Source organism: Phoenix dactylifera, chromosome 7 (assembly GCF_051530095.1).
Source record: "Phoenix dactylifera cultivar Ajwa chromosome 7, Ajwa_hap1_PhDact_Kaust_v1.1, whole genome shotgun sequence".
NCBI classification, from domain to species: domain Eukaryota; kingdom Viridiplantae; phylum Streptophyta; class Magnoliopsida; order Arecales; family Arecaceae; genus Phoenix; species Phoenix dactylifera.
Window position 1 is genome coordinate 31244599 of NC_143196.1, and position 15303 is coordinate 31259901.

A 15303-nucleotide genomic window follows, 5' to 3' on the forward strand; every position below is an offset into this window, starting at 1 on the left:
GTTTATGCATCCAACAAAGAAATTGCCTAGGCGTTAGGGTGGGAAAAGTTTTCCTGACAACATAAATCAAGAGATTTGAAGGTAGAAACTCATGTGGAGTTGATGTATTGTTATGTGTAAAGAAGAGAGCATGTATCTTAGCACAAATGGGTGTCCTTGCAGGGAAAGTAGAACATGGTATGGATGGGGTGGTCGGGGTGGAGAGCTTGGATCCATACACTTGGGAATGTGATGACTTGGAGAGGATAGTGAGAGTTGGAGTGTGGATCCTTCTTGGAGATTGGAGCTTAGAGGAAGGGGAATAAGTGTTTGGAGAGAGAGAGAGGTGCAGGCCATTGGGAGGCAAACGGGGGTTCTTTAAGGTCTCGTTCTCTCTTCTCGGGGAGAGGAGATGGTGGGTTCAAGACAGACGCACGCACGCATGCACGCACAGATATATATATGTATGTATGTACACACACACACACACACATATATATATATATATATATATATATATATATATATATATATATATATATATATATATATATATATATATATATATATATATATATCTGTGAGCCTATTTTTGTTTATTTTTGTTTTCCAGGAAAGTTCGTTAATTTTAAAGAATTTTCAGTTCCAAAGAGGAGGTATAACAACCTAGGATCTCACCCAAAATGGCTAGCCGGAAGGTATTATTTGGGTTCCTTGATCCTATATAAGTACCTAAGATCTACCCAGCGAATAACCGATGTGGGACTAAACACATGCCCGCACGGATCCTTACATACTCCCTCCATTCAAGCCCTGACGTCCTCGTCAGGCTAAGGGTTCAAATCTAATCACAAACACCACGATTGGCCCGTGGTCAGCCCCAATAAATCCGTGCTGTATTGTCCCCTAGTCCACATAGGTTATGGGCCGGGTCTGCTCTGATACCATTTGTAACAACTTAGGACCTCACCTAAAATGACTAGTCGGAAGGTATTATTTGGGTTCCTTGATCCTGTATAAGTACCCAAGATCTACCCAGCGAATAACCGATGTGGGACTAAATACACGCCCGCACAGGTGAGGCTCATCAACAAAGAAAGAATAGATAAAATAACAATTACACAAACTTTCTTGAACATGAAGAAAAGAATAACTTTACAAGAATAATTGAAATATATAAATACTACCATCTCCCTTCTGAGGAGCCAAACAAAGGCCTCCTTATTTGTTCTGAGTGAGAAAACAGAGTTTCCTGTACACTATTCTATTGAGATATACTGACAACATCATGTCAGGCCAGCATGATCACCGAAGAATATGTACACATAGGAAAGCAGATCCACAAACTTTTCTTCATTCTGAGTTTTGTTCTGAAACCATTTACATTAACAGGCTCTTCCACCAGTCCATTTTGAAATTTGTAGCCTAGTAGTTTCAATGGCTAAAAGCCATCATTTTACCAACATGATGCAAGCAAATATCAATTGCTTCGGCTTTCAAGAGCTGATGCAGCTGATTCCACATGGCCAAGTAAGCAAGCATAGATCTTCTGCTTCAACCGATCGATAGTCTCTGTTTCAGTGCCTACCTCATTCCGGAGCTGTTCCAGCCAATCATTTGCGTCCTTTAACTGTGACAGTGTGACTGCGATTCGCTCATCTGATTCCTTTGAGTGCCCTCCAGCACGATCTTTTGCGCCCTTCTTCACTCTGGACTCTGCATGGAATCCAGTATCCAAGGCACCTTCCAAGAAATTCAAAAACCATGACTGTGTTTCCTTTCTGAGAGTATCCCTGACTTCTTGTATCTCTTTGAAACCATCCCCTCTTGCCCACTCTAGTTTTTCATTTCCATAAGATTCCTCCGGGAACTTTGGAGCATTTATAACATTTCTACTGTTAGGTAGTGAACTCTTTTTACTCAGCTTCTCTTTATCTGAAGGTGCTTGTTTAGGCATCTGAAAGGAGTTATCTTTCTGTATGGCGATATTTGGATGATCTATGAGCCGGTGAAGTGAAAAGAACTTTGTAAGGGAGACATGGGGATTATCCTCGGTAGCAGACTTGCGTAGATCAGCAAATATGCTGAACAAATCATAATAGTCAGAGCAAAATCAAGATAGTACAAAGTCACATTACTTTATTCTTGACACATAATTTCACTGCTCAAATATAGTGATGTCTATTTCTTAATGTGATCTGAAGATGTTCATATAAGCCTCAGACAACATAAATAATAGAAGTCCTTTAGTTTATGAGCATTAATTGTGGTAAAAAAAATGTTTGCGAGTTTTGTAAATGATGTCATTTAGGGGAAAGCTTATTCATGCATACATTGCAAGTGGCATCATCTGGTATCCTGGATATAACATGCCACCTCCAGGCAATTTTCAGCGTGCATGAGAAAAAATATTTCCATAAACAGATAAGAATGATATTACCACAGGGACAAATTTGAAATCAATGAGCAGAGCAAAGATAGTGGATGTGCTGGAAATTGACATACTATAATAAAATGACTAAATGGATCGAATTATTCCCTTCCAATTTTCTCTGGAAATTAACATACTACAATAAAAGATCTAAATAATTCAATTATTCCCTTCCAATTTTCATAGGCAACTTTCGACAATGGAGGTGCATGCTAAGATTTCGAGCTATCTATGTAAGTGCATTATGAAGGAAGCATTACCTATAAATTTGGTTTGACAACTTAATGTCATGCAATGTTTGCGAGCCTTGATGCAACGATAATATTATTTTATTATAAAGTGGGTGTCATAGGCTCAAAACACAAAAGCATGCTCTCCACACACGGGTTAAGGCTGCATACATCTAACCCTCACAGACCATGCTGTGGCAGAAACCTTATACACCGGGATGCCCTTTTAACTTACTGTCATGCAGAAAAAGAACAATCTTCCAAAATTTCTCTATTCCTTGATTGAGCCTATGTGAAGAGCAAAGAGAACAAAGTTTTGTACATGTTTTACATTCATCTACTTAAATGAAGCCAAGAGATATATTCATCTACTTTTAGCATTTCCATTTTTTAAATATCATTTACAGAAAATGTCATTTTCTGATTGTTCTGTAGAAATTTCTAGGATGGTCAGCCTAACAAGAAGGCCCGTAGGCTTGGATGAAAATCTACTATATCCTAATGTAAAAGATACAAAGTAAGTGATTTGGTTTACAAACCTGACTTGGTAACATATCCCAATCTAAATTCAATGGATAATGAATTAGGATAAAAAACATCCTAAAAGATATGCTCACCTCAGGCCCTTGACAAGAGCTGCAGCTGCAGTTGCTTCTCTCTGAGCCTCAGCTGCTACAAGAAAAGCCATATTTTTCCTTCTCACAATTCCCTATTAAGAAACTTAAGAAATAAGTGAGAGAGAAGAAAAGAGAACTTTTCAGGCAGACTAAACAGCATTGTGTAAAATTAAAACAAATGGAGTTTTAAACCGTTTGAACCGTCCTTCTCACAATTCAAATATTGGTTTGATAGACATGGCTACATGTTTGAACCGTCCTGCCATTTGATCAGCGTAACAAGTTCAAAATATGTAGAGGATCGGTACTTAAAAACAAAATGGACGGTGAAACTTGTCACTAGAAGGTTTTCAGTAATCTTGCTAATAAAATTGGTATTATATGTGTCGCTAAGACTGCACATACATTAATAATCACATATGTACATACATGCATGTATTTATGTATGTTATTGTATGTGTTTATATTATGTATGTGTAGATATATGGATGGATAGATACACGGATATATGTATAACAAAACTGTGCAAAATGTCAACCGGTCTCGATGAAATCCACCTAGGCCAAATGTTTTTAATTCACAATGTACTCTACTTTTGTTGTAGATCCATGAAACTACCATGTATGAATTGACATGGGCAAGACCTATTTTACAAATCAAATACCTTGCCAGGTTTGATTAGGTTGGAAGGAAGAGAGTCCCAAGGCATGTTATCCACAACTCTTCTTCTACTATTGCTCAAAGAAGACGAATGGAAGTTGGAGGGTGTCCTCTGCTTTATGATGGAAGTATTTTTAGTTGATGAGTTCTTTGTAGGTGTTGAAGCCTCTTTTTGACTGCCCTCAGTATATTCTTGCTTCACCTTTACAGCATTGCTCTGATTGCGAAGTGTTGGGGACTCCTTTTGACTTCCCTCAGAGGACTCTTGCTTCACTTTTATGTTATTCTGATAGCCAGAGGTAGTAGTAGTAGAAGGCCATACCTGTAATACTAATACCAAATATAATCATCGATCATCTTAAAATTCAATTTTCAACAATCAAACTTATTGTTCAATATTTTTTAACACTGAAAGAAAAGTACTAACAGATTCTTTGATGTTGTGAACTGGGATCGCATATTTATCAAGGTCATCTATAACAGAAGGATCTATAAAACTACCGACAGCAGAGCTTATTGGTTATGGATATATTATTGTGAGGTAAATATGGTAGTTGTGCTCTGTATACTACTTCAGTGTGAACAATTAAGCACATGCATACCTGAGATTTTAGCTCTTGCTTGCTTTTAGAAGCAACAATCTTCTTCTGCGGCTCAACATCACTTGCATTTCCATTAACTTTATCGCCAGCAGCATTAGAATCCGAGCCAGCGCTCTTTGCATTAATGCTCGAAACACCCTGCATGTATCGAGAAGAAACGACAGCCTTCTCCTCTTTAATGACCACCCTACGTTTTGGGCTTTCCTTCTCTCCATCAGATAACTCACTTGATTTAAAAGTGTTCGTTTCATTATCCTGTGCTTGCGGAATATCAGGAGGTACTATCATATGCATTAGATCCTTAGGATTCCCCATACATGGGTTTCTCCCAGGCAACGGGCGCACCCCAATAAGGACAGGAACTGGGGTCCCAGCCTCTATTCTGTCGCCATATATAAATTGTCCAAGTTGCAGTTTGTTTGTCAAGATGAGCTCATTGTCATCTTTTGACAGAGAAACATATGTGGAATGGGAAGAATCAGAAACTTTTATGAAGAATCCATGGTCTGGCCATAACTCTGAGCCAGTTATAGCAGGCACAATGCTGATCACTTGTAGAAGAATGGACCGGTATTCTCCACATACTTTTACATCAGAATTGATGTTCTTGAGAAGCTTTATTAATACTCCTGGGGTAAGGGATGCCATTTCTCCCTGCTCCCTTTTCCTTCTGACCACGTCTAAGCACATGGTATTAGCGGTATGTCATAATAAAGGCGAGACCAAGAATATCATTGTTTCCAGCTATGCAATGAAACACTGAAAAAATGGATTAAAAAAGGTACCCCAAATGTATAATTATTGGGTCAAAAGGTTGGCATGAACCTAAAAGTTCGATACAGAAAGACAATTCTCCGGGCAGACTTTTGCAAAATGGAGGCAGACTAATGTACAAGGTATCAGAAGACCATACAAGTTCTTGAGAATCTATTTGAACTTTGATATTGCATTTAAGTCGAGTGTTCACATTACAAGAAGCGGGTTTTTTTTTCCCCCAAAAAGTGACTTAGAGCTTCAGATGCTTGAGCTGTGATAAGCCCAAGGACCATTCACGGGTCTGAAGGTAAAGAAATATCTTTCTACAAGAAACATTTAATTTTGAAGGATAACGTATGAAAATTATTCATCTTTTGAGTATAAAACTCCTCGTTCCAAAAGAAACTAAAGAATGAAAAAGGACTGCAAATCTCTAATTTGTTTGCATAGCAACAAATACATCAGCAACCAGAGATGCATAAGATAGGCCTAGGAACCATTCATAATATTGAAAATAAATAATGAAAGATGACATAGTAGCAAGAGACAATCATATCATATGAAGCAGTTGAGCTAAAACTTAAAAAATTAAAAAATAAATAATAGTGATATGCTTCAGTTCAAATAGAACTTTACCCATTCACAGTTTTGAAGGCAAAGTAGGGACTTGCTGGTCAGAAATATTTAATTATAAAAGAGGATACAACAGAAAAGAAATAGTTGTATAATTAGAAGTAGCTAGAATGGAACAAAAGAGAGAACATCGAAAATATTAACTCGAACAGGCCCAAGAACCAGTCATGGATGCGAGGAAATGACTTCATCTCTGCTGACTATTAACCTCCTTGACACCCAAGAGAAGCGCAATCGGAAAATGCAGCAAAGAAACTATTTTGGCTCATTTTAACTCAAATACAACCAAAGAAGCTTCCCACTAGGAACCTATTCTGTGTAAGCATAACACAATATCAAAGACAATGAGCAATCAAAAATTCAAAGAAAAACAAAAGGAGGAAAGAAATTTTCATCTTAACTCCTGCAATTCATGAATGTTAAAGGAAATGTGGGATATCATTGACCAAGAATTATATCTATTTTGACCCAAAAATTTTAAAAAAAAACCGAGAAAAAGCATACCTTTTGGAAGAACTCGAAGCCAAGGAATGTGGGAGAGCTGTGGTAATTCTGATGTGCCGTTCTCAGCCCACTTATTCTCTTGCTCGGCCGTCACCCGCCAAGGTAAGCGCAACCGGTCCCCCGTGCCTTTCAAGCGAGAATTCCCAAAAATGTCCCCTTTCCTCTCCAACGGTCACCTAAGTTGACCAAAATGACCAACATACCCTCAAATTCAAGGGCCTGTAGACACGTGTAGCAAGGATCCAACCGTTCTTTGAGATTAACGATGGAGATTGGAGGGTATTTTTGGAATTTAAAAGGTTGGGGCGTCCCTTTCGAGCAGAGGAGAACTGGGGAGCCGTGGTTCTCTTTTGGATGGATCCATGCACCGGAAACCGGTGCGCAGTCGTAATCTCGTGAGATGGTGGGTTAAGTTGGCATGGGCCAAATGTGGCCCATTAGGATTATGAGACAATATTTTCCATTTGCTTATCACGATATGTTTTTCAGTTTTTGGGCTTGGATTGATTTAATTGATCACCCACCTCTGACTTTTTGGACTTTTATTATATTTGAGGTGCAACTGTTTGGTCTGGTTCAACTTTGTCAAGCTCACCTAACTCTTGCCATCTTGTTTGTAGACTTGTGGCTGTCCTTGCTATGTGAGAGGATTGCATGCATTCAGATTGCACAAACCAGGATTTGATCCCATATGGTGCATGGTCATGTCAGCATGAAGTGGTGTAATTCAGTTCAAGCGCCTTGGGTTGGTGTAATCGGTACAAAGTGTAGTAGCTTATGATAGTTCAAACATGTTTTTGAGGTGGCTAGGTGCAAGTTGCGCAAATTGTCACAATCTAGTATGATTTGAACGTGACCTATTTGGATTTTTTTCAATACCATGCTAGTGCAACTTGCACTATGTCAGCATGCTCAACAAGGATACTTTGATAATTTAAAAGATAAAAAATAAACGAACAAAACAAACGAAGAAAAAAAAAAAATCTTTTTATAATAAGGTGCAGCATGCCATGTCTCTCCTATCTTTGATCGAGCAACTAACTTAAGTCTTGATCTATCACATCTCAATATCTAGTATGCGATATTTTTATAATTTCCTTTACTAAACCTTTATTAATACTTTATCAACATTTCGCTTCAATTCTCTTTCTTTTGCACAGAGAATTAGAAGAAGAGAAAAAAAAGAAGACAATTATGATGATGAAGACAAATGCTTGCATTAGTTGGTTTGATGCCTTTAACATTTTGCTTTAATTTTTTTTCTTTTGCAAGAAGAAGAAGAAGAAGAAGAGAGAAAAAGTAGACAATTATGATGATGAAGACAAAAGCTTGCATTTGTTGGTTTGATGCCTTTAGAATTCCTCACATGAGTGTCCTCTCACTGCTGACTCTAGGGGTATAAAAGGCTTTTGCGCAAATGGAGCAGAATCAATTAATGCTTTAAAAAAGCGAACCCTCCCATGATCATACTGGCATCTCACTTGATTGCCCTAGGAAACATACATTATGATCATGCCTTCAACAGCTCGCTAAGAATTTATGGAAATCCAAGGCAGGTTATCAGAAAACAGAACAAGTACACAACAGGATACGGTGACAATTTGTATATTGCTGGTATCCAAAATAATAGTAATAATAAAAAAGGCTCTTCGGATTTCTTAGGGGAGTGCTTGGGCCTCCATTTCTGCTCGAACCATTGCAGCATACATCCCATCGAGATGGTTCGCGAGTAATGCATCATGGCTTCCAAACTCGGCGACTTTGCCATCCCGAACCACAGCGATGCTGTCTGCCTCTTTGATTGTTGCAAGCCTATGTGCGACGATGATCGTCGTAGCACGTCTCGATACCTCCTTCAAGGCCTCCTGGACATGCTTCTCAGATTCTACGTCCAATGCACTGGTTGCCTCGTCCAACAATAGAATTCTGGATCGCTTCAGGATTGCGCGTGCGATTGCTATCCTCTGCTTCTGACCGCCCGATAGCTGGACGCCACTCTCCCCTACCTGTTCAACATTTTACTCGAATTCAGAAAATCGTATGGTATGAAGCTCATTTCCCTCAACTTTGTATGAAAGCCCCATGGAAGCTATGATTAAGGTGTGTCCCTGCGTGATGATTGTTCTATCCATATGCGTTTGTGTGTGTACTCACCCTCCTTGCATTTCCTTTTCCAAGCTTTGGAGAGAGAAGCAAGAGTATATTGAAAATATCAATCTAATTGGTTAGTGATGAGAGTGTTGGACCTCAACTTTTATAAATTTAGTTTCCTCAAATTTTACGTAAGTAAACCTGAAAACAGTATTACAAGAAATACATATTAGGAATATATGAAATATCTCTTTGGTTCTTAGAGTTTTTTGCAAATTTGTGAAATTGTGGGATGTTTTAGAGAAACCGGGGAGATTTTTGCCAAAATAACTTAGAGACCAGCCCAATGATATTCTATGGGCCTAGGATGTCATAGTCCAAGTACAGTATTTCGAGGAATAACTAGCATAATTAAAGTTTTTTTTTCTTTTTTGGTGAAGCTTAACCAAATTGAATCTAACATGAGGAAATTGGGAAGAGAGCAGGGCGCTTACCTGAGTTTCATATCCTTGGGGCAGCCCACTTATGAACTTGTGGATATGGGCCTCCTTTGCGGCCTCCTCTATCTCAGCCCATGAAGCTTTTGGGCCCCCGAATGCAATATTCTCTCTGATTGTTCCTCCAAAGAGGGCCGGCTCCTGGCCCACTAAGGCGCACTCTCCCCTCAGCCACTTCACATCCATCTCCCTCACATCCACCCCACCCACCATAACTCTTCCAACATCAGGATCGTAGAATCGCTGCACCAGCCATATCACCGTCGACTTGCCGCTTCCGCTGCCGCCAACAACCGCCACCGTGCTCCCTGCCTTCACCTTCATGGAGAAGTCCCTCAGCACCATCACGTAAGGCCTCGTTGGGTATGCGAATGTCACCCTCTTCAGCTCCACGTCAAGCAACTTTCCCCCCTTCATCACCCTCCCATTCTGTCGATCGCCATTGATCAATGGCCTACGTTTCACGATTGAAAACACCCTGTCAATTGCCATTGGTGCCCCAGAGGTGTCAGGGGCCAGGCCCGCTAGCTGGCCCACAGCGAATGAGCTAAGGACCAATATCAAAAATATCTTGTACACATCGCCAAAATTCGAAAGTCTCTTCTTGATCAGGTATGCACCAACAAATAGGGTCAGGGTGTAGGCAGCATACATGGCCCCCTGGGAGAGCCCAAGCCCAAGGCCCATGATCTGCGACCGCTTCATGGACTTGCTAGTGGGCTCGGACAAGGCTTGCTCAAATGATGACGCGATCTTTTCTTGGGCCGAGAATGTCATTACCGTCCGAATGTTGGACACGGCGCCGGCTGCAATAGTGCTCGCACGTGCGTACGCGCTGTTGTCTAATTTGGGCCCTACATTAATGAGCAGGCTCAAGTAGCTAGCACCTAGGGTAAAGGGAGTCAAGGCCACTGCAACAAGTGTTAACCTCCAATCGAGGATGAAAGATATGCCGAGCCCAACTGCTGCTGAGCCCAAGCCCATTAAGAGGATTGAGTAGCGGTCACCGAGCATGGACCGGAAGGCGGTGCAGTCCGCCGAGAGCCTCGAGACCAATACACCTGCCGAGTTCTCCTCGAAGTCAAACCAGCCAGGCTCCTGCCGGAGAATCGACTGGAAAAGAAGGTTGCAGACCTTGACCGTGAGCCGGGTTCCAGCCCACCCGCAGAAGCCTTGCTGGCCAGTCATGGAGACAATGCTGGCTAGGCCCAGGCCCACCAGGCCTAGTGCCAGGTAGCCCACATCTCTCTTCATCTTGGCGCCGTCCTCGTCGAAGTAGAGTTGGAGTGCCAGGCCGAGAAGTAGTGGGAAGATGGAGAGGATGGCGCCGGCATTTATACCCAAAAGAAACCCGACGACGAGGAGTGGAAGCTCCGGTCTCTGAAGGGCCCACAGCTCTGAAGTGGTGTAAGGTTTGGTTGGATATTGTACCTCTATTTTGCCCTCTTCTTCTTCTACCACTTGCATGGATTTCACGTACTTGGATCCTGAGAGGTCATGCTCTGACTGGTCAACCAAGCTGGTCTGACGGGCCTTGTGCTGTGGGTTGGGCCAATTGGGCCGAAGATCACCATCGTTCCCGATGTTATTGGATGCGGCGAGCTTCACTAGGCTGGCATAAGGCCCAGCCCGGCCCATGAGGTCTCGGTGGCAGCCGGATTCAACAATAGATCCATGGTCGAGGACAACAATGGTGTCGGCATTCCGGACCGTAGCTAGGCGGTGGGCGATGATAATGGTGGTCCGACCAACAGATATGCGGTCGATGGCTTGTTGGACTACAGCCTCAGACTCAGAGTCCAGTGCACTTGTGGGCTCGTCGAGGAGGAGTATCCGGGGATTCCTTACCATTGCCCGAGCCAATGCAATTCTTTGCTTCTGGCCGCCGGAGAGTTGTGCTCCACGATCACCAACCTAGCCGAAGAACATCAAATAGCAGAATCCCGATCATGATGTCAAATTTGGCTATAGCAATTATGCATATGCATGCATAACTACATAGTTGTAGATACATGAATGTTCGTACATTTTACAAGTATATGGCATCACCTGGGTGTCATAGCCCTCCGGAAGGCCGGAGATGAAGGTGTGGGCATTGGCAGCCACACATGCAGCAATGGCTTCCTTCTTGGTGGCATTCACCTTTCCCACCATCACATTCTCAAGTATGGAGGTTGGTAAGAGCATGGGCTCTTGGCCCACCAGCCCCATCTGCTCCCTCAGCCACTTCAGCCTAAGAGTCCTTATATCATGACCATCCAAGCAGATTGATCCTGCCAATACATAATAATGGACGTCAGGCTAAGGGGTACGATTTTTGCATGGACTGGTACGTCAGCATTGAGCTCCCTAACCTTGGTCTGGATCATAGAACCTCTCTATGAGAGCAAAAATGGTGGATTTGCCGCCCCCACTGGCTCCGACCAGGGCTACAGTCTTGGATGCAGGGATGGTGAGGTTGAAGTCCCGTAGGATCGGCGCTTGAGGGCGAGAAGGGTACGCAAACTTGATTCCTTTGAACTCAATCCGGCCCTTAACAGATGAGAGTGTCCTTCCTTCATAGCTGTAGGGATCGATCTCAGGAACCCTGTCGATGATCTCAAACACCCTGCTTGCTGCCACAGTTCCTTGTGCAAATTGTGCAAAATATGATAGTGACAAAGCTAACCCCCTGTAAAAAAAAAAACAAAAGTATCAAATAATCCAAGTATGATATGGTTCTGCACCAGAGAAAAAGAGAGATAAATTATGGTGCCACCTTCCGCCAACATTGACAGCAAAGAAGCAAGCAATGGCTGCTCCTCCAGTGATCTCACCCTTGGCAACCAGCAGAGACCCATACCAGAAGGCGAGAGCCCACTGCGAGTAGGTAACTAAATAGATCACTCCCACTCCAGCTCCCTTGGCAAACCCAATCTTCATCCCGATCGGAGACGACTTCTCGAGGCACCTGGCATACTTGTTGGCTATTTGATCCTCCATCACGAACGACAGCACGGTCCTGATCGAGCTAATTGCTTGCTGAGCTACGTTGGTGGCTTTTTGATATGAAGCCTATTTGCCAATTCACGTAAAAACTTCAGCAAGACGTGATAAGCATTTGGCTGTGGACAGAATTATGGGCATTTGGTTGTATCTAACCTCTTCCTTGGCAGTGAGGCCAACATACACTGCCTTGTAAGCAATGCCACAGAGCATCATCAATGGTGTCACGGAGAAAACAACGAAGGCCACTTTCCATGCCTTAATGAAGCCCACCAAGTAGCCGCAGATGAAGGTGAAAATGTGATGAACAAAATGTGCCATCTAGATCCGAATGGTTATGTGAACAACGAAATGAAATATGCTTTGGTTAGTAATTTTTTTTTTTGCAGTGTTAAGGATAAATTTGGTTGCTAGAAGATGAAGGGAGGAAAAATGTTAAGAAAGAAAGAGTCAAGCATGCTCGGGCTGAGGGTTTCCGGTGAGGCGTGTCGATCATGCCACGTGTACGTCTAGCATTCCTATACTTAATTAATTATGTCATCGAAATTAACAACCTCCAAGGCTAAGTTTTTTTAATGTGAGCTCTTTATTTATTTGGTGGACTCCAAGGTTAGACAAAATCATATTCACAAAGCCATAAAGATACCCAAATCCAGTTCATCTTCCTCGCTCTCTCGGGGCGTGACTCTCGATGTAAAGAAAAAACTTGGGAGGCAGGTTTGGTAGTATGTTCGGCCGGCCTTCCAATGGCCAAAGAATCCCAACAAAACCAATACCTCTTTGAAGTCAAAACGCAAAACTTTGTTATTCAAATGCATATATTATATCGCAATATGTTCTCATCGTCATGATGTTTGCAAATTGCCCTTCCCTAGTAGTCCATCACATAACAAATCCAAAATATAAATCAGCTTTTCACCTTACAAATTAACCATAAACAAGAACAGCATAGACCTGATCTGTATACTAGTCATCAAACTTTCATTCACCTATATGATAACAATAAAAGAATTCATGGCAGGCATAAACAGAGAAAAAAATGCTGACGGCCTTTTGTAATATCAGTAAAAAAGGAAAAAAAAAAGGGGATAAAAAGACATACCTTCTCCCCAATTACTTCCTGGATCTGTGCAACATCACTGGATATCCCATGCATCACATCCCCAGTGCTAACTTCGGTATCGAAGAACCCAATATCCTGCCTAAGTATGCCTCTTAAGTACTCTCTTCGAATCCTTTGCGCTGACCTTTCCCCCACCATTCTCCAACAAGTGATCTCTGCACTCCAGAAACTCAATTTATCAAAACCAGGTATACTTCACAACCAATCTATCATCTTTATATATTCCACTCTCGCTCTCTCTTACCCATATATGCTCCAATCGCCACTAATGCCGCAAGTGCACCCATATAAAGGCAAATCTACAGCACATCCAACGACAAAGTAGAAAAGTTGATCAGCATGAAAAATTTGATAGTTGAAATGTACTGGTGAGATAATAATCGCGCAGCATTTGATACCGTCTGGACGTCCTTCATCATCTGGGCCTTGTCATTTACCGACTCCAATGCAATCTTGTTGACAAAATCTCCAAACAAATAGGAGTACCAAGGAAGGGATCCTCCGTTGATCAAAGCTCCTATGCAGCCTAAGAAAATGAGAACCAAGTCCGACGTTGTCGAATATTTGAACAAGCTAAATAGACCCACAGGAGGAGTAACCCTCACATCATCCTCCTCCTCCTCATCATCATCATCATCTTCATCACCATATCCATCATCATCATACCCATGCATATTGTACCCGTGATGCCCATGTCCATCTCCATACGTCGAACTGAGGTCATGACCATGTCTATCTCCATGACTATAACTTACTTCACCATCACGGCGCCTCCTCGGTGTTACGTAGATATGATCGGTATCGTGATCATGAGAGAAGGATACGTCATGCAAATGATCATCATGATGTTGATGATGGTTCAAGGAATGATCGATCCTTGCAGAGTGCAGGCTATTTCGGGGAGCGATGAGCTCTGGCACACTGTAATCGACCATGCTCAGCTCATCGAGACCAGCCAAGGAGGCGTCGGTGCCGGTTGTGCTGGCTCGGCCTCCTCGACCTTGAAAGACTCCCAAGTTTGTGAATATAGAAGACGTGCTCGCATCATGGTTGCGCCTGCTGAACTCCCGAGACCGGTGGCGAGCGCGCGAGACATGGCTGTGGAGCTCTAGCCTGCTACCGTGACGTGATTGCTCGTAGAGTGGGTTGGAGGTTCTTGAGAGGAAGTAATCCTTCGCCGACCGGCTGAACATGGCCGGGCTGCGGTTAGGTCGGATGGTGGTGGATGCTGGGGTCCATGGGCTGAGGGCAGCACCGAAACCACCGGGCTGGCGCCACTCGGTGGACTCGAACTGCCATGACACTGAGTTTTGCCATGATATGTCATCGGTGGAGGGGCGGCGGCGAGACCTCCGCCGCAGCCGGGGGCTGCGGGAGATGGAGGTGGCAGGGGTGGTGTGGTGGCCGTGGAGATGGGAACGGCCGCGGGAGTAGGAGGTGTCGACGGTGAAGGAGAAGTCCTCCATAGCTGAGGGAAGGGAGTAGAAGAGAGGGGAGGGAGGCGAAGAATTTAGCTACTATCAAGGCAGAGGAGAAACAAGGCATATGCCATGTAGTGCTGATAAAAGCGTTTGTTGATTTCAAAAACTAAGGGTGAGATTAGTGGGTGTAAGAGCTTTGGTTGCATCGTTTCTTTTGTGCGCATGGATGCAAGTGGTACAATGCGAGACGGAGAGGGTGGACGGTTGGAAAAGGTCAGAGGTTTGGTACTGCAACAACGTTTTCTTTTAAGTTTTGCACCATTGGTGGCATCAAGGAATGTGTCCATTTAGGCCTGAGCCGGCCCAATTTCAAGACCAGGCAGATTTGGTGTATAAGAAAGGAGTATTAACCATTCAATTAGTCCAAATATTATATTTCTTTTTGCAGGTTTATCTGTTGCTCATAAAGATCAGAAATTATCAAATGAATGGTTTGATTTTTGGGACATAGAGATCACTATATTACCAATTACCATATTCTTTCCTAGGTATTATGATAATTTCAAATATAAAACCAACTTGAAACAAACTGCCACCACCGAAGCCAGGTTTTGGAGTGAATTGTAAATGACATGGTGATTGTCACCCCAAGTATTCAATATTTTCAGTTGAGATCGACGAATTACAAGATGCATAGCTGTTGTTTCTACTGTTCATATATTTTTCCCTAAGAATGCTTAGCATGAGTAGACTATGTTCTTTTTTTTACATACT

At 42.5% G+C, this 15303-nt stretch overlaps 2 protein-coding genes across 5 annotated transcripts; both read right to left on the reverse strand.

The window, feature by feature from the left end:
- Positions 1-1081: 1081 nt before the first annotated feature.
- On the reverse strand, positions 1082-6490 carry LOC103702341 (protein CORTICAL MICROTUBULE DISORDERING 1). 4 transcript variants are annotated; one of them, XM_088701659.2, is made up of 5 exons: positions 6413-6490; positions 4520-5199; positions 3922-4239; positions 3258-3349; positions 1082-2063 (listed from the first exon to the last, which is right to left on the reverse strand). In XM_088701659.2, the coding sequence occupies exons 2-5, from the start codon at positions 5165-5167 to the stop codon at positions 1460-1462; spliced, it is 1662 nt and encodes a 553-aa protein (XP_088557785.2). In that variant the 5' UTR covers positions 5168-5199; positions 6413-6490; the 3' UTR covers positions 1082-1459. The 4 variants fall into 4 exon arrangements, with proteins under 4 accessions (XP_088557785.2, XP_038983113.3, XP_088557784.2 ...); XM_039127185.3 differs by having other exon boundaries at positions 4520-5189; positions 6413-6485; XM_088701658.2 differs by having other exon boundaries at positions 4520-6222; positions 6413-6471.
- A 1580-nt stretch (positions 6491-8070) lies between these two features.
- Positions 8071-14915, reverse strand: LOC103705162 (ABC transporter B family member 19-like). Its single transcript, XM_088724360.2, has 10 exons — positions 13900-14915; positions 13507-13785; positions 13353-13407; positions 13088-13263; positions 12142-12306; positions 11759-12054; positions 11355-11671; positions 11050-11273; positions 8998-10914; positions 8071-8418 (listed from the first exon to the last, which is right to left on the reverse strand). The coding sequence occupies exons 1-10, from the start codon at positions 14572-14574 to the stop codon at positions 8071-8073; spliced, it is 4452 nt and encodes a 1483-aa protein (XP_088580486.2). The 5' UTR covers positions 14575-14915.
- Between the last annotated feature and the right edge of the window lie 388 nt (positions 14916-15303).

What these genes read in the sequence shown, in the direction of transcription:
- LOC103702341 (XM_088701658.2), bottom strand. Translation starts at nt 5,209, where the DNA reads ATGTGCTTAGACGTGGTCAGAAGGAAAAGGGAGCAGGGAGAAATGGCA. An exon ending in AGCAAGAGCTAAAATCTCAG is followed by an intron (nt 4,240 to 4,519) that starts GTATGCATGTGC and finishes TTAGTATTACAG; the next exon opens with GTATGGCCTTCTACTACTAC. An exon ending in ACCTAATCAAACCTGGCAAG is followed by an intron (nt 3,350 to 3,921) that starts GTATTTGATTTG and finishes GTTTCTTAATAG; the next exon opens with GGAATTGTGAGAAGGAAAAA.
- LOC103705162 (XM_088724360.2), bottom strand. Translation starts at nt 14,574, where the DNA reads ATGGAGGACTTCTCCTTCACCGTCGACACCTCCTACTCCCGCGGCCGT. An exon ending in GGCGATTGGAGCATATATGG is followed by an intron (nt 13,264 to 13,352) that starts GTAAGAGAGAGC and finishes TCTGGAGTGCAG; the next exon opens with AGATCACTTGTTGGAGAATG. An exon ending in GCTGTCAATGTTGGCGGAAG is followed by an intron (nt 11,672 to 11,758) that starts GTGGCACCATAA and finishes TTTTTTTTACAG; the next exon opens with GGGGTTAGCTTTGTCACTAT.